The 26,355-nt window shown below is 52.9% G+C and overlaps 2 protein-coding genes across 2 annotated transcripts; one reads left to right on the top strand and one right to left on the bottom strand.

Annotated features, from left to right (window-relative positions):
• Nucleotides 1-363: 363 nt before the first annotated feature.
• On the bottom strand, nucleotides 364-12,787 carry LSG1 (large 60S subunit nuclear export GTPase 1). The gene is made up of 14 exons (XM_055723763.1): nucleotides 12,647-12,787; nucleotides 12,447-12,564; nucleotides 11,922-12,042; nucleotides 11,248-11,334; nucleotides 10,303-10,389; nucleotides 8,172-8,232; nucleotides 7,291-7,467; nucleotides 5,634-6,056; nucleotides 5,229-5,330; nucleotides 4,282-4,425; nucleotides 3,844-3,967; nucleotides 3,116-3,195; nucleotides 2,292-2,465; nucleotides 364-939 (listed from the first exon to the last, which is right to left on the bottom strand). The coding sequence occupies exons 1-14, from the start codon at nucleotides 12,725-12,727 to the stop codon at nucleotides 760-762; spliced, it is 1,959 nt and encodes a 652-aa protein (XP_055579738.1). The 5' UTR covers nucleotides 12,728-12,787; the 3' UTR covers nucleotides 364-759.
• Nucleotides 12,788-21,290: 8,503 nt separating this feature from the next.
• Nucleotides 21,291-23,317, top strand: FAM43A (family with sequence similarity 43 member A). The gene has a single exon (XM_055724021.1). The coding sequence runs from the start codon at nucleotides 21,537-21,539 to the stop codon at nucleotides 22,623-22,625; it is 1,089 nt and encodes a 362-aa protein (XP_055579996.1). The 5' UTR covers nucleotides 21,291-21,536; the 3' UTR covers nucleotides 22,626-23,317.
• Nucleotides 23,318-26,355: the final 3,038 nt, after the last annotated feature.

Genomic DNA, 26,355 nt, shown 5'->3' with positions numbered 1-26,355 from the left:
CAGTATGACTTTTGGCCAGTCATACAGAGCTAATGTTTTAAAAATCCAATGGGAAGTCACACAGAAAAACAACTGATACCAGCTCAGTGTGAAGGATGTAAAAGCAGCATTTTCCTTGCACAGTTTGCCGTGCTCTGCTCTGCCTTAAGCTGGGAAATAGGGAGGGAGTGGTTTCAGTACCAGATTCTACAGAATAGGGCTGGTATAGCAGAGAAGGAAGAGGGCAATAAAGATCCTTTCACCTCATTTTTCAATACACTGAAGTGTTCTGTCAAATCAACAAACAAGCTTAAGAAAAAAAAACAAAACACAAAAAAAACCCAGATAAGCAATAGTGTCTCAAAATGTAACAAATGTCACTCATTGAAACTCAACTGTTTATAAAGATTTTAAGTCAGTTTTACAGGGCTTGCTTTGATCCTAACAGCAATAAAAAACATCCTTTATGGAAGGAAAAAAAAAACCAACCCAAAACATTCCCATACAGCTCCATCTGCTCCCACTGAAAGGATGTTTCAGCAGCAGTCAAACGTCTGGGCTGGCTTCCAGATATAACACAAATGGCCAGGCCTCTTTTGTTCTCAGAAAGGATGAGCTCCAACTATCAGACCCCACTCTTACGCGCTGCCCAGGCCAATCCATAGCATGTTGCTCCCAGGTGAGCTAGCAATGCTCACTTATCCTTTCCCCCCACACTCAGTTCAGGCCTGCGTGACAGTGCAGTCCCTGCCCTGGAAAGGCCAGATACCAGTGCCACAGCTAAGCTTCCAGGTGCTTAGTGATCCTGCGAATTTTCTCCTTCCTGTTCCTGTTTCCATGTTTTTTCCATGGCTTTCCTACCACATTCCCAGGATTGGGTGTAGTCACAGGCACGAGGCCACTGCCAGGCCGGTATCCCATTGCAGCCCGGACCCCTTTCATCAGCGCACGAACGTTCTCCTGGAAAAACGAGACATAATCACTGATGAGAAGATATTTAACAAGGTACTGCGATACTTCAATAAAACCAGACACAGGCAAGCTCAAACCCATCAAGACCTGCTCAGCCCCCAGCTCCAGAGCTGCAGGAAAGGTCATGCCACACAGGCGAGTCAAAGCCTGCCAGCACGCTCCAGTTCTGTCTACAGCCATGCCTTGCTGTGCCAGGTCCTCAGCGTCTATCACTGCAAGCATAGGCAGAGCGTTGACGAGACACTGAGCTCCGACAGACATGAGCTATGGCACTAGGATTGATTCTCACAGTCTCTGCTTTGCATACAACAAATTGTCTTTGCAAATAAATCTGACATCTGTGAAAGCCAGAGACTAAAATAACTTGCTTAAGTCTGGAGCGTGGGTAGTACTGCTGGGGCTCACAGCCCGTGCCAGCACTTTGGGCAGCCAGAGAGAGAGTCTGGTAATCCCAAAAATTCTTTTCAGGTCATAGTTTTCTGAAACAGCTCACTTTTTCTTTTGAAAAGAGCCTGAGTTTTTGGTTTCAAAATGTGTGACTACCTTTAGCTGTGCTGAAATAAATACTGTTCATACCCAGCTAACCAAAAGAATGGATCATGCTATCTATGACCCATTCTCTTCGCTGCTAAACACCCTGTTCTGATCTTTGTCAGGTATGCAGACTTAATCAGTTATGGATTTGACATTTCATTACAAGTCTATTAAATTTCTTCAGTAGCGTAGGGGCAAAACAGATACCTGTGGGACCTACCAAGAAGCATACAAGTTTAAGAAAGAGTCCCACTTTCCACTTCATTTTGAGATTTCTCCATTAGATTTTAAATCGGTTTGTGTTCTTTTCATCTGACTTCAGGTTCTGAGTCAAAACAACCATGTAACTAAATCAGCTGTCTTAAAAATAAGCTTATCACATCCCCTAGATATGATGTCTCAAGACAGGAAAGTTAGTTTGAAAGACCTGTTAATCCAAAACCATGTTCCTGGACAGCTGCTACGTCACGTCACCCTCCTCCTTGTCTTTCTTCCCAGTCACTCTCCTGTTTACTCAAGATTGATGTTAGGCCCATAATGACAAGAGTCACCCCACTGACCTTTTACAGAGTCAGCTATGTGCAACTTATTAACTATCTTTCAGTCACCTAGCACATTCCCAGTGATTTAGGAGATAATAAAAAGAACAGAGAACTGTTGGGTAGGAATTACATGCGGATCCTGTAGCATCTAACACCATTAACTCAACCCAGTACTCCTCCATCCTCAAAGCTATTTTTTCCAGTAACTATGACACAACAGCATTGCAGTAAAAACTCCTAGAATAAATCTCTTCCAGAACTTACCTGGTGGAAAAATGTTTTGTCCACCACATTTTCAATTTGTTTGGCTTTGGTATGCTTCTCAGGCTTCGCCTGTTCACTGGCCTGCACTGTTCTGCTCTCTGGGCATCTCTGACGCTGGTGCTGAAAATCATCTGGGTTGATGCCAGGGGGTGGATGGCAATATAAAAGCTTCCCCTGTGAAAGTAATGGGATACAGTTATTACCAAAAACCTCAGAGACAGACTCAAGAGAGGAAAGAAAACAACTCCAAACCTAAGAAGGGCCCTGAAAGTCCAGGGGCTTACACTGGCAGACTATCAGTACACTTTATTTCTCCTCCCATGCAACAACTGGCTTGACTTCTAAGCTAAAGTACTGTTCCACCTCTACTTCAAAGCCATTTCCAGCTGCAATGCGCAGCTGCATGCAAGACAGCAAAAAACTCTCCGGAATACTGGAGGATCCTATTAATACTCAACAATAAGTTGCCGAGAGGTGTTGTAGAAGCATGCAGTATTACAACACTCAGAACTATAGTCCTTAGTGCCAAATACTGGTCCAACCATACAACATGAGTTCATTTCCTGAATATCTGCTGCCTGTTTTAGGGATATAATTTATTTAGCTAGCACCATATTTAAGCAATCATCTTTTTAAGATTAAGCAGCTTGAGAAATCCCATTAATTCTTTTAAAACACAAAAAGAGCCCAATATAAAAAGCATTTTGATATACAGTGATTGTATCCAGAGAAAGAATTCACTTTCTTGTGCTACTTCATGCTCCCATGAAACCTTCAATTCACCTCCTAGCAGGAAATAAAACCCAGATGTAGGAAGCACTTACACTGACATAGTCTTTTAACACATATCGAGCTGATCTCGGCTGGTCTGGCTGTCCATGAGCTGTCATAAAGCCTCTCATATCTGAAAGACAAATCCAAAGCACATTCTGTATCAGTACAACAAGAGAGTTCATACATTCTTCTGTGCTGCCCAACTGCACATTTGTATCCTTTCTCAAAACAACTCCCTTAGAAAGAGGCTTCTGTTGGGGAGAGCAGGGGAAAAAGGGAACACTGCTGACTGCAGAGGTACTGCAGAAACATCCTAACCCAAAAATAATGATGAGAGCTGACATCTCCCTGCCACCGGAAAACCTGCTGTTTTGGTTTTTTTTGTTGTTTTAAGGCCAGAGAAGATTAACTGCATCACAGAATCAGACAAGGGAAATCAACTATGTCTTGAATTAAACTTTCACTGCGCTCTTCAAAGTCTATGGGAAGTATCTAAAAGGACAACAGCACAACACTACACAGACTGGCAGGTCATTTCATCAACATCCTCAACACAATCACTACATCTGTCAGACAAAACTGGAAAAGTACCACTGTAACAGACATGCAAGATTAGCTGTTAACAAAGGCCCTTCCTGAGAGGAGGGCAAGTCCTAATGGGGAACTTCAACGCATGACAAACCTAACTAGGGTCCAACTTTACAAAACTTTTCCTAAGGCTGTGTTCAGGACCACGCACACAGCAGAGGCAATAGGTCTTAAAGGAATCATCACTCACATCCATACGCTGTCAGCAGCTCTTCAGCTGTGGGCTTTCGATCTGGATCCTCATCTTCCCTTGGCCTTATGATACTTATTCCATAAGTTGCTTCCAAAATGTTTCGTGGGATATGCTGGCAAACGTAAGCTAGTGAAGGAAACCACCTGGTGATTTTCAGCTACACAAGTAATCTTGCCCTAAAAACTCCAAGAGCACACATTCAGAATGACTTTTGGATTTTGTCGCAAATCAGAAAAATAATCAAAGTCTGACAATACGCCAAGCTGGAAACGAGGTGGGTTAAGACCAACACAGGAGGGCCGTCTTATCCAACATGCGCCCCCACTGCCCTCAGCACATGAGCACGTGTGCCCCTAGCAGGGCTGGAACATGCTACATTGCATATTCCAGATCCAATGTTTGCAATCACTCTCATAAACCCCGTGCAAAGGATATTAGAGAAATAGGTGGGACATGGTCCCTCATCTGGTCTATGGGCAGAATTCCAGAACAAATCATTTCTGCCTTGGTAGAGACGAAAGATGGCATCACCAAACCAGGGCAATCACAAAGGCACAGGCCAGGCTCCACATACAGGGTCTACGCAATAAATTGGTTCACCAAGGCAAGTCAGTGTCCATGGAGGAAAAAGGAACAGGAAAAAAAAAATCAAATCAAATGCACAGATGAAACATAGATGCAAATGTGAATAAGCAGAAATTCTACTAAGAGACATCTGCCCTGCTGGTCCCAGCCAATGAATTAAGGAAATCTGTTGTGGAAGACAGCAGCACTTCCAAAGCTCATAAATAAGGTATCCAGATGGGGGCAACAAGATCTTCAGCTCTCCAATCTGATGGGAGAGAAGCACACACTCCAGAAACCTGTGTTGGACCTTTTGAAACAGATAGCAGATTGTACAAGTCCCACAATGCTCATGATAGCACTGGAGTTGCTACTTCAAAATTAAAAGCTTGATCAATACGAAAATGGCAGCGTAACTGGACTTATTCACAGCAATGACTGTGGACAAGAAGGACAGTTTGACAGCTTGACATGAATTATGCAGGGGAGCACTCACTTTTCAGAGGCTCTCTCCTCATGACTGGTGCTGAAAAGAAGGGCCAAGCTATGTAAATAAAATCAGGAGGTGAAAAATATCTCCCATTGCAAAGCAGCTCTCATGAGTGACTCTCAAACTGGAGCAAGCATTTGGAAGCAAGAACTGAAGTTCTAAAATTATAACTATCAAGCCCACCCCTCTCCATCCTACTCTGCCAGGCAGAGTTCAGGTTGGTAAAACAGTTCTCAGTAAGTCCACATGGCTGCAACTAGTTCATAATGAAGGTCTTGTCCACTGGGAAAAAAAAATAGTAAAGAGATCAATACTCTGTTAGTAATACCTGAAAGTGTTTTGTGTGGCCTGGTGTAGCAGACACTGACACCTTCTTATTTCCAAGGATTGTGTTGATGGTTGAACTTTTGCCAACATTAGGGTAACCCACCTAGATGACAAAATGGAATGGTGACAGTGGTATCAGACAGGGCAGCAGAACTCTGACAAAAGTTTAGTTTGTATACTAAAAGTATATAAACGTATACTAAAAAAAAATAAGGCAAGCAGCAGGGAACACTGAGCTCCAGGAACTTTAGAATTAATCTTTGCACAAAATCCTCAGTCATTTGTGCTTGCTAGTTTTTTTACCCTTATAGGAAGCCAGTCTACAGGAGAAAATTTTTCCCATGGAAGGCATATGGAATTAAAATTCAGATTAAGCAAGTTCCTTTAAGCACAAAGTCCAACTCACCAGCCCAACATTTACTTCCCCATCCTTCACCCTTGGTCCATTGTGCATGGTTTTGAATATCTCCAGCAGCTCATTTCTCTGCACCAGATGGCTGAAGTTCCTGATGTTCCTGTTCTGCTCCTGCGCTACATGCTGCACTGCAGCACCATCAGCCCTGCTTTCCATCCTCTCTGGAGCAATAACATTTACTTTGTCCCCGCCTTCATCTTCAGAACAGGTTTGCCAGGCCTCCTCTTCATCATCTTCACAGTCTTCATATTCATCACTACTTTCACCACCACTAACCAGAACTTGGTTTACAGTTCGCAAAGCACTGCCTGTGGATGTGCTTTCTGCACTGTCTTGTGCCGTGTCATCTTCTTGACTGGAGATTTCATCTTCAGAATCACTCAGATCCTCTGCTACTTCTTCAGTGTCTAGGACCTGTGTGAACAGTATTTCAGGGTGAAATGCAAAGACAACACTAAGTCTTGCTGTTGACTGCAGTTGCTGCAGCACAGTCAACTGTTTCCATCAGCCAGATGCCAAGGACTGATAATTCACTGCTTACATCACACAGACTTTTTAAGAGGTCTTAAGTAGGATGTAGAAATAACTAGCCTGCTTTAGGAGAATGAAAAAAGCATTCCAAGCAGGATTATTAACTTCATTGTAAAGTCGTTACAGGTTTCTCCCCAGAAGCACAACCCTGAATGCACACGCACCCCCAGCATCCTTACACAAGCAGTAGCAGAGCTCATTATTTTTAATTATCAAGTATTCCTAGTAATAGGAGTGAAAGTAAATTTTTCAAAGTGTTCAAAACAAAGCCATTTTGCTTCATGTTTAAATATTTCATTAAAATAACGTCAAGATGTCTTGTCTTCCGTCCAAGTCTCTACATTTCTTCCCTGCAAACAGTTCACATTCAAAGAGAAAGATCTTTTCGTAACAATAGTATTTTGACCTTTCTTTCCAAAAAAGAAAACAGAACGCTCTCAGCCTCGCTTCCAAATTAACCTGTAAAAACACTTTATCCAAGGACTGCAAACCAGCTGGACAGACCAGGTATTCTTGGAAGGAGATACGGGATATTCCATAGCTAAATAGCTGTAACAGGTGAACCCAGTAAAATTTGCAAGCGGCATCTATTGTTAACATGTAACTTGGGGCAGCAGCACAGTTTGTTCCACTGGACAAAGAAAGGCTCTCGGATATTTTAGGTTCTTTAAGAAACACCTCCCCTGCCTGGGAGAGAAAAATACTCAGTACGGATAACCACGTCCCTCACAGCATCCCTGTTGGAAAGGATTGCAGTTCTTTCAGCGAGTTAAGTTTACAACCAGATCTACAAGGGCTGTTTCTACAGCTATTCAGCAGCAGCCTCAAGGAACAAAGTTACATTCTAGCTCAGTATTATTTATCAAGTCATTAGCCTTGAAAGAGAAATTACAAGCACTACAGTGACTGAAGGGTGTACCACTTTGTTCACCATTTTATTCTCCTCACTATTGTCTCTGAATTGGTCAATAAAATGTTTTATAGCCACACAGGTCCTTAGAATAATCCTTCCCTGAAACAAGGATTGTGCCTTTCCTAGAAATCACAAGCACAACTGCAAAGCAAGCTCTCAAAGGCAGCCAGCACATACCCAGTTTGAACGGTTCATCTACAGTACCTTTCCTTCTCCAGACAGCCGCTTGCACTCTGCCAGAGCTGACCAGAATACCACCTTAATGCCCGCTTTCTCAAAGAACTGTGCCCAGGCAGCCCGCTGCTCCTCACTCAGCAAGTCTGCTTTGTTTATCAGGATCATGTTCTCCTTGTCATTGCTGACTTCCTTAACATAACTTTCCTGAAGAAAAACCAAGAGAAGGATCAGTTCCTACTCCAGCTTGGACGACTCCTCCCTCCAAGGTGATATAAGAGCGGCAAGACAAGTTACGCCATCCAGCTCCACATGAGTGTAAAGCTTACTGTCCCCTGGGCTAGATGGAACTGGTGTTTAGCAGACAGCTACAAGAACAGATTGGAGCATACAACTACTGCAATACAGGTTGTTTCTGGCCACATGCACTAACACCTTGCCTGCTCAGAGCTACGAAGTATTAATCAGCACCTCAGGGAAGGAACTCAAGATCTATTTGAGCAATTTCATCTCTCTTGCACACAATGCTCTATAGTTTACCATTACAAAGCTATCGTCAATAATTTTTGATCCTTTGCTTTCAGTGCTGTAATTCTCACCCATTTTTATCCCACTGTGCTTTTAAATAGAACAATTCCTTTAAGTACGGACACTTCTAGTGAGTAATGAGTATTAATATAGTATCTGCAATACAGCGTCTGCAGAACTGCCTCTAAATCCATGACACTGTGTGAAATATCAAAAAAAATCGAAGAAAAATAATTTGATGGCAGAATACTTGCATAAATAAATAAGATATTCAGTTAGACACAACAGTAGCACAGCTTCAAGGTGGCTGAATGTGTTAAAAAATAAATCATATAAACTAAGAAATAAAATTAAAACAAGATTCAAAAAAGTGGTTTACTTACCAGATCTGGGCATCTAAACAGAAGGGGGTTTCTAGCATCTACTATCTGGACTACGATATCACTGCAAAAATAAAAGAAAGCCTGTAAAGTACTGTTTCTTACCTTGCCTCAAAGAAAGCACCAAGGCACAGCACATTACTCATCTTTAGGTTTTGCTTGGATTTGTAATGGTTTTAACTGTATTATCCTACTAAGTACCTTTACTGAATAAACAAAGCGTCTCTGTGTCTCACGTGCCCCAACAGAGCCATGCGTATGCTACAAGCCAGTATTGCTGGACAGTTATTTCTGTCCCACTTGGCCAATTCTCCTGTACAGCCAGCACCCCTTTTAGGGGAAAGGAAGCAGGTGAGTTTTGCCAATTCATCTACCCTCCAGAAATGCTCAACAGGCAAGAACCAAAGTAGTGGTATTCTATCCTTTACAATGTTACTAAAAAACCTGTGATAACACAACTTTGTCTATTCTCATCCCCAGACTGCAGTGAGGAAGAAGAGGTGGTTTTGCTTCTGGAAACTGTTGTCCTCTTCGCACAGAGCAAGATGTACAAAGCCTCCCACAAATGGAGGAGGCTTCAGATTCAAAGCATTTGCTATCAGGCGTTTTCAGAATTTCCTTTGTGCTCTTCTTGTCACACAAATCATAAATCAGTGAAAGAATAGTCTTACATTCTAGTAAAACACGTTGCTCCACGATGCAAGCAAGGCCTTGCAAGCGTGCTTTTAGAAAACGCTTCCAAATCCAGATACCAGGTCGCCACCACGTATATGAGCAAGTCTCATCAGTTCTACAGGCAAATTAAAAGCACTGGCTTCGGATACCAGAGGCATCCATGCTTCTTTTTCAAGAGGGGGGCGGGCAGCAGGAAATTTAACTACAGCCTCTTTCACTAGAATTTCTCCAGGGAGGTAATTTAAAATACTGGTTGCCATGTACTGACTGTGTTTGACGAGAATTTCTGTTAACTCAGGACAGCTTCAGAACACCACAGGTTGAATGGAAGAATTTCAAGCCTCGCCAGGCAGTTGGTTACACGTTTTTTAAAAAAAAATATAATAAAAATCAATAAACTCCCCAAGGGAGTCATTTAATAAGCCACATGGGTAGAAAGAGGTACTGAACGATTACAGAAACTCAAATATCGGTATGAAAGCTGACACCATGGTACTGGGAGGGGATACAGAGAAGTTACTGAATCACACTGCTGGGAGCTAGTCTGAAGCAAATGCAAGAAAAAGCTGACAACAGATCATATTATCTGGTAAGGTAAGGGACTGGATGACTTTTCCGTTTGATTCTGAGACAGCATCCTCACCCTACATGAAATAAAAAGCTCCAAGAGCAGAAAGGCATTAATAACACATTCCAGCCACATCAAAACACACAATACACTCACGCTACACATCCTGATACCCTATAGTGGATGCTCCTGACCTAGCTCTCTCCTGGCCAAAGGCCCAGCAGCACCCAGTACAAAGCCACTTCTGTGAAAGGACCAGCTCCCCATGACCTCACTGGTGAAGTATTTTTCAATTTTAGGACAATCAGACGAGATGATCTCAAACTTAATTACTAGTGAAATTAAATGCCCCAGTTAGATTAACATAGCAGACAGTACTCCTATTGTATTACAGCTCGGCAGAGCAAACAAAGCTATTTCTGTGATGACATGCTGTTGTCTTTTATGCACTGCTGCAATCTCTCTGCATGGCAAGCGGCCAAGGACCAAGAGGCTCTTTCTTTCCCAAGATTATTTAGTTGATGTCCCTTGCCTCCTGCTCCTGAACGTCAGGCTGTAGCCGGGGTTGAGAAAGAGGGGAAAGGGTTAATTTTGGCAAAAGACTTCAAAGATACATTCTCAAAAGAGGCCAAGAGCAACAGCATCTGAAGAACCATCAGAGACTCAAGTGAACCTGCAGAATCATACTGAGAGCTAGAGTGTACCACTAAGCAGCTGCCCTTCTTCTCATCACATTCTGATCACTTGAAAACAAGATCACTTTGGTGCTGATAACAGAGCATTACTAACTGTTTTTCCCATGCTCAAACACTTGAAGCTTGACTCAAAAGCTTCAATTTGGGAAAACACATTAAACGTTACTTTCTAAAAGTGGATGGTGATAAACTTTACCTTCTTTCAATGACTCTCCAAAGCTGACGCCAAAATTCCAAGTTTCGTTCAAATGGGGTTAGAATTAACTTTTTTTCTTCCTCAAGGCTAAGGCAAAACAGAAAAAAGACGTCATACTTGGCCCACGTCAGGCAATAAGCACACCACCAGTTCTTCCTTACATCCAGGAGGCTTCAGTTTCAGAGAAAACGATCAAGTCCGACTCATACGTAGGTACTATTTCTGCTGCTTTGGCAAACAGATCAAGCACGTGGGTAAACTGGTATTAGTGGTACTGGTTCAGCACTGACTTAATGGCTCCTGATCATGCCAATGAAGAAATGGTAAATGACGGGAAGAGCAAAAACTCATCAAAAGTATGCCCGTTACATTTCAGAGCCACAATAATAGATCACAGAAGTTATCTCAAATGCCAGAAGTTATTACTCAATCAAGTACCACCTGGAAAAAATAACTAATTTGGGGATGGTACTTGAAATGACTATACAACCCTTGACCTGCTGTTACCACTGCTTGAACAACTTTACTCAGGGCAAGCGTGAGTTTGCAGGGTATGAACAAATACCACCTACTCTCCAGGCGAGCAGATGCAGTGCCAGACCTGCACAAGCTGCTGTATGCAGGCCAGCAGCACCACATTCTATTCAGAGCAGCACTGTTGCTCTTAGAGAACACATTCACCACTCCTCCACTTGACAGGCAAAAGCAGAACATCACACTCCATCCTGAAGAATGTTAACTGTAACCACTACAAGAACACACACGCACAAGACAGCTTTGCTGAGCTCACCACAAGGATATGACTTGGACGTCCAGCCTTCCGGAATGCATACAGGGAGCTACTGATGTTAATCTTATTGGTCCAGCAAGGATAAATACAACCCACTGCTTCCTCTGTCTCCAAATGCTACCATCTACTTACCCCTACACAACTGGCATACTCACTGGGCAAGCTGTCGCCTCCATTCAAGAAAGCTCTCCCTCTCAGCTTGCTTCAAGTCCTCCGCACTGGTTGTCCTATCCCAACGGGGCCTGAAACAAGCACATTTTGGAGTAAGTGGTCAGGTGTAGCAGTTAGACCACCTACGTTACTGCAAAAAACACCCATAAAGCACACAGGCACCACACATTCAGCTACACAGAGATGCTTATAGTTCAGACGTGCATGCACTTACTTTCAGCAGCTTTAAGTACACCTTTTTTACTTGTTCCTTTTGAACTCCACTAGCTGACAAAGCACTATCCTACACACACACTAGATCTCACAAAACTGTTTCCTGGAGCTGAGATTTGTAGGGCATTTAAGATGGGGTACTCATTCCTCTGTCCACTACACAGAGAGCTCTGGAAAGGCTTACTAGGTGGCCTGGGTGCACCAGCTCCAGCAGTGCCAGGCTTTGAGCAGGAAACCCACACAATCAGGACAGATGCGTGCTGGCAGCGCCCACATGGCAGACAGGCACCTGTGCTGCACCTTACAGCAGGCCCATGCAGGATAGGCGTCAGCTTCCCCAAAACAGGGTATTGACGAAGCTGAGGGCTGTCCCCAGGCTTGCAACCACCGAAGGGCTGAGCCCACTCACCAGAGCAGGATCCTGGCCCGGCCCTACAGGACTCACCGCCGTGGGATGCGCAGGAACTGCCGGTTCTCCTCATGCAGCTGCCTGACACGCTGGGTCTCCTGGGCTGTGAGCAGGCCCGTGCGGCTCTGGGCAGACACGATCTGGATGTTCAGACGCTCTGCGGGAAGAGAGAAACAGCCGTCCAAAGCCAGCTGCCCCATGCCTGCCTGCGCCCAGCCCTGCAGGCCCCTGCCGCCCCAGCCCATCCTGCCGGCCCCCAGCCCCAGCTCAGGACCCCAGCCGCCATCCCCTGGACGCCCACCTGGCCAACCCCATCGCCAGCCCCAGACTTACTCCCACGCCCGCGTCCCAGAACCGGTCCTGGCACTCCCCAGCCCCGGGACCCCCCGCCCCGTGGCCCCGGGACCCCCCGCCCCGTGGCCCCGGGACCCCCCGCCCCGTGGCCCCGGGACCCCCCGCCCCGTGGCCCCGGGACCCCCCGCCCCGTGGCCCCGGGACCCCCCGCCCCGTGGCCCCACGGCGCTCCCGGGCCCAGCCGCCGCCCAGGACCCGGCCCCTCACCGGCCACGAAGCGGGTCCCGGCCAGCTCGGCCGTAGCCAGGAACTCCTCCAGCGGGCTCTGCTCGGGCGCCGACCGCAGCTCCGGGCCGCGCTCGTCGCCCACCTCGCAGACGTGCAGCTGCCGGGACAAGACGCCGCCGTCAGCCCGGGCCGTCCCGGCCCCTCACCGCGGCCCGGCCGCCCCAGTCCCCCCGCCCTACCCATGAGGAGGCGCCGCGGCGCTCCAACCCGCGCTGCCGCTGCAGGCTGCGGCCCAGCCCCGCGCCGCGCTTCTTGCCCATGCCGCCGCCGGAGCCGGAAGTGGTTCAGGCTGCCGCCCCGCTTCCGGCGCCCCGCCGGGCTCCTCCGCCGCGCCCCGCCTGCCGCGGAGCAGCGTTCCGGGCCGGCGGGTTCCGCCGCGGCTCCGCGCTCCCCGCGCCCGCCGCCGGGCGGCGCCCTGAGGCTCCGTGCCCCCGCTCCGTCCCTCCGCTCCGTCCCTCCGTCGTGCGCCCGCGGCCCGCCCGGCCGGCATTCACCCACACGCTGCCCGGCCCGGCCTCCCGTCCGCCAGCACCCATGTACATCCCACCTCCGTCCCCACGCTGCCCCGTCTGTCCTTCCATCCTTCCCCACGCTGCCCTGCCTGTCCCTCCATCCCTCCCCACGCTGCCCCGTCTGTCCCTCCATCCCTCCCCGTGGTGCTCAGCACAGACACAGCCCCTCTGACCTCCCCAAGCCCAGCTCTAACCCTCAGTCCCGCAGCCCCGCCAGCCCCGCCACCAGGCCCTAGCCAAGCCCAGGGCACGTCGGCCAGCGCCCCAGGCCCAGGCTGCGCAGGCGGCCTGGCAGAGGGGCAGCGGCCGGGCCCGACGGAGCCCACGGTGGTGCTGGTGGTGGGGCCGGTTTCGCTCGGCTCGGCCTGGCACAGATGCTATCTCCGGGACACAGCCAACCCCGGCAGCGAGGCGTGCGAAACCCTGTCCCGGCAGCTGGTGATGGGGGCAGGGGTTTGTGTGTCCCTCCAGGGAAAGCCACGGGCTCTCAGGGCTGCGGTTGCCCCGTGCCCTGCAACAAACCCCGCCGAGCGCGGGATCCCCGTCCCCGGTCTCCATCATCCCGACAGAGCGAGTGCTGCATGCGAGGAATGACAGCGACAGAGGGATCTTGGATGCGGCGGTGGAAGGTGTGCTATGAGGCAGCTGCCAAAATCTAGCCAGGGTCCAGGCATCCCTGCAGGATGGAGGACGCTGAGCACCCAGCCAGGGAACCATCCAACGGGTTTTGGCAGCAGCCACTGCAGCCGGTCCAGGTCAAGATGGGAGAGAAGGTTAAATTAATAAACAACCCGACCTGTTCTTGCACAGCGAACTGATTTATGAACCATTTATCCTTTATGGGTGTTGAGTCGAGGCCAGACATTTTTGACTATAACTCTGTAATGTGTATCAGTTGTAATCAGAGAATAACCTGGCTAATCCCTGGAAAACACAGGTACTGCCTACACAGGCAGGCAAAGCTTAACTTGAGGTGCTGGTGGCCAGCAGCACTGGCAGCATGCAAAACCCCATGGGCAGGAGTGGTCTTTTCTCATGCTCAGCACTACGTGATGCCTGCCCATGATAAACACTCATTAGGAAGACGCAATTCTGTCTTTCTTCTCCTTTTCAAAGCCGGCAACCGTACGGCATAAATTTCCCAAGTACGTCTGAACCCTTGCCATGCCCATCCCAGGCTCTGCCACCACTGCCAGCCCGGCCCGGCCCTTCCTTTGCTTCCTAAAGGCAAATAAGACAGATGAAAGGGGACTCAGCGTTCACCTTTTCATTTACGCAAGGTGCTTCTGTGGAAGGCTGGTGGGCTGCAGACTGCATGCAGCGATTTAGTAAATTCATTTTTACTCAAGTCATCTTTAATAAAAACATCTCAGGTCTTTATGTGGGCACCGAGGCAGTAATGTAAGTGCTCATTATTACATTTCTTTTGTACTTCAGTTAAAAATTACCTTCCTTCTACACTGCATAATCATCAGCCAGAGCAGCCAGCCAGCCCAGCCTTTCTGCATGCCCTGGGTCTGGCAGCACTTCTAACCCCACAGCTGAGGCACGTGCAATGCTGTTCCCAGGCTGCCCCACCAGAAGCAAAATGTTTTAATAACCCCACTGGCGCAGCCCCAGCAGCCTGGCCTCGGCACCGCCAGGGTCCTTGGCCGGTGGCACAGCCACCAGTACAGAGCGTAGAGCTTGATGGACCTCCATGGGACATGGGCAGCTGTGGCCGGCGGTGTGAGCTGGAAACAGAGACACTTGGGGACGGGCAGAAGTGCTGGCACTCAGGCTGGCTGGCTCAGGCTTGCTCCTGCTGCCTGCAACCCTCTGTGCATCCTGGGGGAGGTGAGGTTTGGGGGTAGCCTGAAGAGCAAAGATCTATGCATTTTGACTGGGATGTTTTTCCCATACGTTGCTCTTTTTTCCCCACACTATTTCCCACTTCCAGACAGAAGCACTCCGGGGACAGTCACTGCAGATATCTTCTGCCCCCTCTGTGGGAGCTCCCAAAGAAATGCCCAAGTTGCCCTCATTCTTGCAACTGCTACACTTCTGGGCACTTCATAAACACTAAGGAATTACTTCTGTCTGCTGACGCCAGCAGCACAGCAAGGATCGCCTTGAGCAGAGCATTGCTGAAGAAGATACAGACTGGGTGATCCAAGCAGAGACATCAGAGTCTCAGCTAGTCTTAACTACCTACTCCTGATTGCCGTGTTTCTCAGCCCACTCTTACGGCTCTGCTGCGCCCACCTGACTGAGATGGGCTTCATATGGTTTTACCTGAACACGATAACTGCTTCCCCTAAAAGACATTTACGAGTGGACTAATCACATGCTGTGAAAAGGGCCACAGAGGAAGAGATGTTGTCACAAGAGCTGTACAGGGGTGATTTGGCACCTGTGTCTGCATGCCAAGAGTGCAGAGAGCGTGGAGGAGAGGGGCATGCTGCTGCAAAGTCCAATAAACCTGTTGATTTGCAGCCCACTCCCATATGATGCAGCAGCTACCACGGCATGTAGAATGAGCATGTCTCACAGCTGGGCCTTTTTTTTCAACTCAGCTCCTTGACAGCAGTGCTCAAGCTGGAGTGCAATGCTGTCACGAGACAGCAAGCACCTCCTGTGCATCCCCAAATCTCCCGCTGCTCCTTTGAAGTGCGTTAACTGAGTGTCCAGCACTGCCAGCTATTTGGAGAGTGGCTGTGTCTTTGCGACTTCTTGCAAAACCATTGCATAAGATGAAGCAAAGTCTGCTGTCCTTCTAGCACACTGTAATCATTGACTTGTGTCAAAAGGGCTGGCTTCCCTCCCAACTTCTTCTGCCTTGGAGCCAAACCACTGTTCCAGTTTTTGATGCAAATCCTGAGAATTATTTAGCAGCAGCAGCTCTTTTTCAAAAGCCAACGACACCCGTGCATTTTTGCCTAAAGGAAACATTGTTCTTTCTGGACAACTTTTCCTCCATTTTCCTCTAAGGCAGCACTGGGAGATCTCAGGACTGTGTCTCTAAAATATTCATGTGACAGCTATTCATTATTCATGTAGGCTCATAATGCTCGATTCAGCGGTACTGCCAGCCTCAGCCTGACAAGCAGACCCATTAAGAAACCCTGCCACAGCACCCCTGCAAGAACACCAAGACAATTTTGCTCTGTGCACAACTGCAGCTGCTCGAACCCCCTTCTTTCCAGCCGTACTCAGAAGCATGCTGACACCGAAGGAAAAGGGGAGCCTGCTCCACAAGCTCCCCCATCTTTTGGTGAAGGTCTCAGTCCCCTCTAAGAAGAGCTGCACCCTGGGGAGGCTCTGAAGCAGGGCTGCCTGGCTAAGGCTGAGCCCTGAGAAGGCACAGACCCTGCCGGGGCCCTCGGGCGAGTTTTTTAGACTCTGCTTCTTCCACCAGCTCTATGAAGATAAAATCGCTTCCCTGCCTGGCCGGGTGGGGGAAGGTTAATTAGAGAGAGCTGCCTGCCTCTTTGAAGGTGCAAAGCGCTGAGCAGGGAGCCGGCAGGGGATTTCTCCAGCTCCCCATGTGCCGGCTCTGCCTGGGCAGGCTCATCCCTGCTGCCCGCTGCTGCCTGCAGCAGCTCCCCCTCCACACAGGCACTGATGGCCCTGTGGTGGCAGCTCCCAGGATAGGGTGTCGAGCAGAGAATGCCACCCCAACACCATCTCCCTGTCCCTTGCCTGGCAGCATGGCAGGCAGAAAGGTGGCTGGCACAGCCCCACTGGCCTGGTGAGCCCCGCCAAGGGTGCCATGACCCCCAGGGGAGGGATATGCACCCCTGGCTGCCGGCTGCCCTTCTAATTATAGCTATGGGTGCAGGAAGCACCGGGGCCGCCTGTGCAGGAAGCAGGGTGTGCCGCCCTTGGTGACTGAAAAACAACGGTGGCAGAGGTGTGCCACCACTGCCATAGCCCTGCTGAGCAGCACAGCCCCGGCCCCAGGGCTGCCCCTGGGCTGCAGCACCCCAAGCTGCACTGGCATCACCCTGGGTGCACCCAGGGTCATCACCGCGTGGACCCCCTGCAGTCCTCACACTGTCCCAGCATCACCTGTGCCCCCAGCCTCAACCCCCAAGCCCTGCCAGGGCAGGGTGGCCAGCAGGACTAGGGGCTGCTTCCCTCTGGAGAGGCAGGAGGGCAGCAGGGGCGCATGAGGCATCCATTAAGAGCTGTTAAGGACCCTTGTCCCCAAGCAGGAGACGCTGTCCCCTGCCCCACCAACTTGTCTTGCAAGATGCAGGCAGCCATCTGCAGCCACTGCCAGAGAGACCCAGACAGCTGGCAGGGCTGGGGCCGTGGAGCCCCACCTGTCCCCATCAATGGCCCACAGGGTCTGGGTGCCACTCAGCCTTTCCGTTTCATGGAAAATCCTGACAGTTCAGCATTTCCTTTGTCCTGGTTTGGTACAAAGAGTTGAAACTTTGACATTTAGCAAAGTTACAGAGCCTCTGAAGTACTGTGTTTTGGAAAATACTGAAATGCCGGTTTGAAACGTTTCGCTTTGACTGTGTCACTTCGACTGCTGTGGCACAAGCTCTGTTGCTATCTGAAAGCCTGAGATGTCTTCATACACTGACAAAATCAATACAATCCCATTAAGTATTTTGGTCTCGTCATACCAACTTTTCCCAGCACCTTTTCTCGTTACTCTCCCCAACCAGAGACCTGCATCAGCTCCAGCTCCAGCTGCTGGGCACAACAGTCACCCCCACAGCAGGGCTGCTCTCTCTGCAGGGTTTCACCCTCTCCCATGGGGCAGGCCCCTGCATCTCCCCACACTGCAGCAGGGCATCCTGCAGGGGCAGCCGGGCACCCCCCTCCAGCAGGGGTGGTGGGCAGCTGCCCGCCTGCCTGCGCCCCAGCAGGGCAGTGCACACCCCACAGCCTACGGGCTCCCGGTGGGGTGCAACCACGGGCTCCAGCACAGACCGGAGCAGCTAGGGGAGGAGGAGGATGGAGCAAGGCAGTGAGGAGGGGTCTGCCAAGGGCCAAGTGCAGCGCTCACTGCGCTGCCAGCACTCGGCAGGCTGGGCCGCGGGGAGAGATGGTATCTTACAGACTTTCCCATGCCTCGTACAGGCTTTCCAGGTGCATGCACACAGGCAGGTGATGCTCGGTAGCTGCTGGGGCATTGCATAAATGGAGAGCAGGCTGCTGTGCTTCCCCCAGGCTACAGGACCGTGCAGATAAGCCCCCAGTGTGCCTGTCCTACACAGCACGGGTGCTGCTGGCCTCACGGGCAGGGAGGGAGCCTTGTGTTCACTGGGAACCAGGCAGCATGCCTGGCCCCCACAGGGCAGACCCCCCTCTCATTGTGCCTCAGCTTCTCCTGGCAGTGAAATACAGACATCCAATGCCACAGGAATAGCCTCAAGCAGTTAAGCAGGTGCCCCAAGCTTAACTGGGCTGCTCCCTGCTGACAGACTTCACACAAACACTGCAGCCCAGCATGGGACTAGGAGGGGTCAGCATTTTGCCTGGGAATCGCCATCACAAGCCACCAGGATTTGCAGTGTGCTCTTCTGTTGCTGAAGTGCGTGAACTGAACTTCAGAACTGAAGCAGCCACCACGCTGCAAGAAAGAGATGGTCCTGAAGCCCCTTAATGAAGCAGGGAAGTCTGTGACAGTTTGGCACACCAACTGGGGAGCAAGCGTGGTGAGGAACTGAGCTGAGACAGTTTCCATCCTTCAGCAAGGATGTAACCACAACACACCTTCCCTGCAGCTTTACTTCCAGGCTGGCCTGGAGGCAGATATGTCAGCGGTGCTGCTGCTCCCTGGTCACCGCCTGGAGACCCCAGCGGGTCTCTGGGTGGCTGATAAGGTAACTTCTGCCCCAAGGAGGCAACGCAGAAATGGAAGCGCTGCTGACCTGGGGGCTGGAGATGGCAAGGGTGTCCGAGCTGCTCCTCACCTTATACACCGCTGGGGTAGCAGACAGCCCAAGGGCTGTTGGAGAGACACAGGGCTCAGCAGCCTGTGGGAGCTGTGCAGTGAAAATTTAAGGTCTTCTTTCCTGAACATGGGTCACTTTCATGGGGCTGGCAGACCCCGGCGTGGCTCTGCAAACAGCAATGTGGGAGTCATGATCAGAAGTGTCTGTGTCCCAGTGCCAGCCCCCTGGCATCAACCTCCCTCTGGAGGCAGCGCTGCAGGGAGGTGTGTGTGGGTCCTTGCCTGCTCCATCCCCCCTGGAGCAAACACCTGCCTGCAGAGCCACCAGCCCCAGCCCCAGGACAGCCGCCTCTGCCCACTGCTGGAGGCAGGCAGGGCTTTGGCAAGGCAACTCCCTCTCCCACGGAGAGGCTGCCGTGCCCACGCGTCTCGGAGGAGCAGCCGCGGTTGCTCTCAGCCTTGCAGCTCCCAGGCACTGTTCAGGGAGGTAGCAGCCACCGCGCACGGGGCAGGTGTGGGTCTGGGGACACCAGCTGGGAGCTGCGGGCTCTCAGCACAGTGGTTCAGCAGGACACCTGGAGGGGAGAGGTAGCTCCGTGGGCACCGTGGGAGGGCCACACCATGTGCGGGTGTCACATGTTACCCTAAGCTGTTGGATTTATTTCATGTGCGCAGCAGCGGCATGTTTTCACCTTGCAAGACAAGAGGAGACAAAGGAAAAGCACACTGGGTGCTTTTGGAGGTGAAATGAATTACTGTACAATCCAAAGTCTGTCTCTCCCTGGATGGTCCCACAGGCTGGCAGGAGCTATCTGCAACGGGCTGCAGCATGGCACATAGTCCCCCTGCCCTCTGCAGTGACAGCACCACGGGGGTCTCAATGGGTGCCCAGCACTCAGCCTGCATCAGGCCAGGCAGGGCCGAAAGCAGCCCCTCCCCAGCTGCAGCGGGCTGCTGCCGGGCACTGCCGTCCGGGGCAGACCTCAGCCCCTCGCCTGCCCCCCTGCGCACTCCCAGCAGGACTGGGCCCAAGAGGCAGGGGGCTCGGCTCACTGAGCCCAAAGGGGCATCTCAGTGGGTGCTGGGCTTTACAGCAAGGGGCCTGGCCAGCTCGCCCCAGCCACGCAACAGCTCGTGTGCGCTGACCCATGCACGCCCGCCCCATGCAGCTCTCTGGCTGCATTTTTCCCATAGGAAAATGGGAGCATTAATGCATTCCCTTCTCAGGGCCAGTGACGGCCTTCCTAGTGCTGCGAAAGCGCTGCGCTGGAGCCGACGAAGACAGGAAACGCAGCGCGTTACAGCTCCACACCCACCAGCAGCCCCTGGAAGCCACAGGTGCGGGCAGACGTCCCCTGGTACCCGCGGTGGCTGAGCGGCCTCAGGGGACGGCGCTGCCGCCGCTGCCCTCCAGTGAGGGGGGATTTTGACATGTAAGCAAACGGCCAAGTGTTTTTAGTAATTAGACGCACTGTGGTTACTTGCAGTTCCTGAGCAATCTGCTAGATGGCATAATGTAATAATAGTAACGGTAATAACGACACCCGGGTTTAATCGATCCAAACACTAGAAATGATTTGTCAAATAATTTAAGCAGGCGTTTACAGATTTTACCGCACGAGTACGTACGGCTCCCCTTTTGTCGAGGGTTTATTCAACCTCTGATGAAGCGCCATCCCCTGCGACCCCGGAATTTCAGTTCTTTCCGGCAGAGGCTATGATACATGGCACGGGAAGCTACAGCAGCGACACCGAGACCAACTTTCTCATTACGTCCGTGACTGTACTCGAGCAACCCCAGCAAGAAATTACAAGACAGCTTCTTGTTACCCGGTTGCTGCATATAAATAAAGGGTGAAGCATTACTCATACATAATAGCTTCTATGCGCCGCAGGCCCTTCGGCTCTCAGAGCCGGCCGAACCGAATCAAAGGGAGGATGATGTTGCAAGAGTGGGACGCCTCCACGGCACGCCCTGGCCGGGCAGGCTGCGGGGGCTTGGGCTCTCCCGGGGGGGGCTCCCGCATCGGCCCCGAAATTTTTATCAGTTTGGGAGGGTTCGAGCTGCCAGAGTGTGTCTCCCCCCGCCCCCGGCTGCCCCCTCCGCTCTCCCCGCCCCTGCTGCATGCGAGCGCTGTGGCACCCCGGCGCCGCGCCTGGCGGTGGGGACGGCTCCCGCGTGAGCCCCCGGGGGCCGCGCCGTGGGGAGCCGGCGGGGCGGGGGGCGCACCGCGGCCCGGGCCCCGCTCCCCCGCGCCCCCGGCCGGGGCGGCAGCGGCCGGTGCCCCCGCTGGGGGCCGGAGCCAGCGAGGAGGGGGGCGGGCTGGCACCGCCCCCTGCCCGCCCCCTGCCCGCCCCACGGCGCGGCGGGGCCGGGGCCGGGGCGCCGCGGCGGGCGGCGCAGAGCGGCGGCGGCGGGCGGGCGGCGAGCAGCGCGCCGCCGGCTCGGCGGGCCGCGGGCAGCGGGCGCTCCGCCCTCGGTGCGCGGAGCCTCCCCTCTCCGCACCCGCGGAGCGCCGGCGCCCGCCTATATCTACGGCCGCGGCGGCCCGCCGCCCGCAAGGATGTGAGGCGGGCGGGCAGCCCAGCCGCCGCCGCCGTGGCATGCCCCCCCGCGCCCGGAGCCGTCGGCGCGGCGCCTAGCCGCGGCTCCGCGGGGCGATGCTGCCCTGGAAGCGGAGCAAGGTGGAGCTGGTGGCGGGCGAGGCGCGGCGGCAGAGCAAGCCCAAGGGGTACGCGGTGAGCGTGCACTACTCGGCGCTCACCTCGCTGGCCCGCGCCTGCCCCGAGAGCGCCCTGCACCGCGTGGGCAGCATGTTCCGCTCCAAGCGGCGGAAATTCCGCGTCACCAGCGAGGACCCCACGTACACCGTGCTCTACCTGGGCAACGCCACCACCATCCAGTCCAAGGGCGAGGGTTGCACCGACCTGGCCGTCTGCAAGATTTGGAGCAAGAGCGAGGCGGGCCGGCAGGGCACCAAGATGAAGCTGACCATCAGCGCGCAGGGCATCCGCATGGCCCACGCCGAGGACAAGGGGCTGCGCCGGCCTGGCCACCTCTACCTGCTGCACCGGGTCACCTACTGCGTGGCCGACCCGCGCCTGCCGCGCGTCTTCGCCTGGATCTACCGCCACGAGCTGAAGCACAAGGCGGTGATGCTGCGCTGCCACGCCGTGCTGGTCTCCAAGCCCGAGAAAGCGAAGGCCATGGCCCTGCTGCTCTACCAGACCTCGGCCACGGCGCTGGCCGAGTTCCGTCGGCTGAAGAAGCGGGACGACGCGCGGCACCAGCAGCAGCAGCTGGTGGGCGAGCAGAGCATCCCGCTGGTGCCGCTGCGCAAGCTGCTCAACGGGCAGTGCTGCTACAAGCCGCCGGTGGAGCGGAGCCGCAGCGCGCCCAAGCTGGGCTCCATCACGGAGGACCTGCTGGGCGAGGAGCAGGAGGAGCGGGCCATGCACTGCGACTGCGAGGACATCCTGGAGGCGCTGGGCGAGCCCGAGGGCGAGCTGCTGCGCGCCGGCGCCGGCCGCGGCGAGGGCCCGGAGCTGGGCCAGCTCCTCCGCGATCTGGGCGAGCTCAGCCTGGGCAACGACCTGCGCTCGCTGCGCGCCGACCTCCGCGTCCGCCGGCTGCTCTCCGGCGAGAGCACGGGCAGCGAGTCCTCCCTGGAGAGCAACGGCCCGGACGGCGCCGCCCCGCCCTGCAACGGCGCCGAGCAGCCGCCCCCCGGCGACCCCGAGACCGGCTGAGCGCTCGGCCGCGCCGGGGGGGCGCGGGGCCCGAACGGAGCCGCCGGGGCCCCGCCGGGATCGCACGGTCCCCTCCGGGAGCGCGCCGGGGCCCCGCCGGGATCGCACGGCCCCCCCGGGCGCCCTGGTTCCCTGCGCACCCACGCGTCCCGCAGCATCCCGGGGAGCGACCGCCCCTCCCGGTGCCGGTGGCGGCCGGAGCCGGGCCCCAGCCCACCGTGGTCCGAGGAGGGGAGGCGGCCGCCGGCTGTTTACCTCCGGCTCAGCCCTTGAAGATCTGCCAAATTCCTGGAATAGCTTTCCCCGGGGAGGGCAGCGGGAGGGAGGTGTGCGCCTTGTTTACAGTCAGAAATCTCACATCCGAGAGGGCCCCCCCCCCCCCCAGCGCCGTATTCTCCATTAAAGTCACTCCATCGTGCTGTCGTGTCCGAGAGGTTTGCACTGTTGTGAAATTCTTTTTTTTTATTATTATTATTTTTAAGTTAGACCCTTTTTTTGGGCCCCGGTCCTGTTCCCAGTCTCAATGCTCTAGGTCTTTTGCTGTGCAAAAGAAGACTTTACTTGTGGCTGTTCACCTGTACATAGGGAAATGTATGCAAATACATTTTGTTATTTTTAAGAACACCACCATTGCGATCTCCTCTGTTTGCACATACGTGAAGAAAATAAAGATGACAGTAATTTAAAAGAAATGGGTCACTGTGGCGATTTGGCCTCTCTGTGTGTGCATTCCTGTAAGGAGATGGGGGGGGGGGGGGGGGGCAATTGGAGAGAGATCCCTTGGGATGTGGTGTAGCTGCAGGAGGGCACCGCACAGAAAGGCCCTTCCAAGCACTGAGCGTGATTCCTGAGCCAGCTGGAAATCTTATGCTGTAGGGAAATGCACCGGGCAATTAAGGTCCCCTGAGACGCAGGGGTGAGGTTTTCTTTCTGCAGTCTACTGACGGGCAGGAACGTGTGCGAAGCCTCGTGTCGAGGCTCTCCTGGCTGGGTCCTAGGCTCCAGGAACCTGGCTGCGCAGCTCGGAGGCTGCTGTGGGGCTCGCTGCCCCTTGCCTGGCAGCAAGCTTGTGGGTGCTGGCAGCACCGCGCAGCCCTCGCAGCGTTTGTATTTGGGTGCTGCCGCTGGTCCCGCTGCAGCTTACAGTGCCAGCCTGAGACACTTTCATAACCTCACCCAGGGTAAGCAGCGCAGTTGATTAGCCATGGGACTGCCGTGGTATTTTTAGCTGTAAATCTGTAAGTGGCAGGCTCCCAGGGCAGTAGAGATGTTCCGGTTTCATTTGTCCCCAAGTGGAGGTATCAATTAAGAGATAATTAATCTGGCATTTCTGATGTCTAAATGTTTTCCACTGTGCCTGTGCTGCAATTGGGTGAGTTGCAAGAATGTCAATGAAAAGCCCAACCAGCTGCTGGGGCAGGCCACGCTCCTTGTGCAAGGAGGCAGCCTCCAAACTTGTAAATACCTCATTAAAACAGATTGCAAAATCTTCCACCACACCGACAAGAAGCTTTTACCATTGCCTCAGTGAGTCAGTCTGAGGAGGGAGGATGGTTTGCACGGGAAAGAAAATGGTGAGAGGGGGGAGTCCCTTCAGGACGGGCACCCTCTTGTCCAGGTCACGCTCAGCCTGTGATGGGTAGCGAGATGCAGCAGGTGACAGTGGCTGCAGCTGGATTTCAGCACGCTTAGGCTGGCACTGCTCAGACACACCTCTCAAAAGAAAAAAGCCGGCCCTGCTGCTCTTTTTCTGGCCAGGCTCCCTTTGCCTTTCCCAGGGAGGGAAGGGGTAGGTGATGAGCGGGGGGAAGGGAGACACCAGGGAAAGCTTATCCCGCAGTGCTTTCCCCAGGGTGGGAGTTGCAAGGCTGCCTTGCCTGCAGCCGGGGGCCTTCAGTGCCCTGGAGATCACAAGTGCTCCAGGTCTGCGCCCAGGGCTCTGCCACTGCTTGCTCTCTCCTGGGGTGGAGGGAGCAGGTAGCGCCTGGAGCAGGGCAGTGATGCAGTACCCCGAGAGCGGGGCGCACTGGGGAGTTCACAGCCCGGTTTGAGCTAACCCCAGCTCCTGAATGACAAAGCGGTGCTTGCTTTGCATCCTCTGTGTGTGCCTAAGGGTGGTTAAAGGCATTAGCTCAGTCAGTGCCTTTCCTCTCTCCAGAAGGGCCATCGTGCCTGCAACAGTAAAGAAAGGTTTTTATCGCATGCCAGAACTGAAAGCCCAATTCCCTGAGCTGCACTAGCAGCAGCCAGGGCCTGAAGCATTTTCCCTTGAAGCCATTAGCAGGGCTACTGTGTAGTTTTCTTAGAGGCTTGTACAGATCATCAGCTGTAAATGTAGGGTCCACATCCCTTTGTACCTGGGATATTTTGGTACCAGGACCACGGGGGGTGGGGGGTGGGGGTGGGGTAGAAATCAGCTGCTGTGCCCTCCCTGTAGCAGCATGCATGGGCCTGCAAATGAGAACAAGTGCAGGTGAGGAGAAAAAAGCCATTATATTTTCTACACAGCAAGTCTGAAGGAGCATCTCCCTAGGAAAAGGAGAGGACAGTGAGACCTTCTCTGCAATAGGTTTGAGTAAAGGGCTGAGCTGCTAATGATTTTCCTTTGGAACAAGTAGCTTCTTGGCAAGCTGAAAAACCTGCTGCCGGCTGATGGGGAGGCAGCCCAGGAGAAACTCAGGGTTTTCGGGAAGGCCTCTGTGGGAGATGCAGGTTCTGCCGATCACTGTGAAACCATTCCTGTCCCAGGCACTGCTCCCATCAGTAGAGGACAAACTGTTCCATGGTCTCTGCTCAGCACTGGGGCTGATGCCAGCCCCTGTGCCAGGGCTGCTCGCCACAGATGAGGTGCAGTGTCCCACCGAGCAAGGCACAGCCCCTGCTCAGAGATGCACGTTGCCCCATTGATCAGGCTCCATCCATCAGCACTAAATCAGCTGTACGGCTGGGAATGGTGAATCAGCCCCGGGCGCAGCTGAGGTATGTGGGATGCACGAAGAGCAGCGCAGCCTCTGAAACTCTGTTCCCCACCAGCCAGCAGCCCCATCCCACCCCCGCTTTCCCAGGGATGGACCTGCAAAGGGAGAGCAAAGGCAATCTGATTGCTGGCCAGCTAGGCTTGGACTGTGTGGGTAGAAGTCAAATGTGGGAACAGATGTTTGCAGAATTAGAAGTTAAGCATTGCTATCTGCCCCCGGTACAGATCACTGCCCTGCTCACTGACATATCAGCAGGGGCTCGGTGGGCCATGCTCCCGCCTGGGCTCAGGCAGCCCTTGGAGGTTTCCAGCATGGCAAGGTTCAACACTGAGCTCCACACAGCTTTGACCTAGCAGACAGCATGTGATGAAATGGCCAGAAAGTACCCACAGCAAATGATACAACAGCAGGAAAGGCAATGATCCTGCTCTGCAGGCTTTGGCTGCTGCTCTGAATTCGGCACATGAGGCTGATGCTTTGGCAAGTCAACTTAGGTACTGCACCAGGTGCCTGAGATTTCCAGAACGTGTTACATCTAAACAGAGCATGTGGCTATTTCAGGCAACAACAATGATTCCCAGAACATGAAGAGATTAAGGGAAAAAGAGCACTTGTTGCTAACACTCTTTGTTAACTTTGTGTATTTGCTGGTGTACTACAGACTTGCTCCTGCACATAAGTGATAAGGCTAAGGGGGGCCACACAAATGTGGAAGTGTCTGCAGGATCCCATATGCAGCTTGTTTTTCTCTG

The sequence above is a fragment of the Falco cherrug genome, chromosome 11, assembly GCF_023634085.1.
Source record: "Falco cherrug isolate bFalChe1 chromosome 11, bFalChe1.pri, whole genome shotgun sequence".
In the NCBI taxonomy this organism is placed as follows: Eukaryota; Metazoa; Chordata; class Aves; order Falconiformes; family Falconidae; genus Falco; species Falco cherrug.
The sequence above is the reverse complement of the archived record's forward strand: the minus strand, read 5'-3'. Positions and strand labels throughout refer to the sequence as shown.

Bases quoted from the DNA above. Each gene is read 5' to 3' on its own strand.
- LSG1 (XM_055723763.1), bottom strand. From the start codon at position 12,727: ATGGGCAAGAAGCGCGGCGCGGGGCTGGGCCGCAGCCTGCAGCGGCAG. The intron at 10,390-11,247 runs GTGAGTATGCCA...GTTTTGCCTTAG, and splicing joins TGGAGGCGACAGCTTGCCCA to CCTTGAGGAAGAAAAAAAGT. The intron at 7,468-8,171 runs GTAAGTAAACCA...GTTTTTCTTCAG, and splicing joins TGTTTAGATGCCCAGATCTG to GAAAGTTATGTTAAGGAAGT.
- FAM43A (XM_055724021.1), top strand. From the start codon at position 21,537: ATGCTGCCCTGGAAGCGGAGCAAGGTGGAGCTGGTGGCGGGCGAGGCG.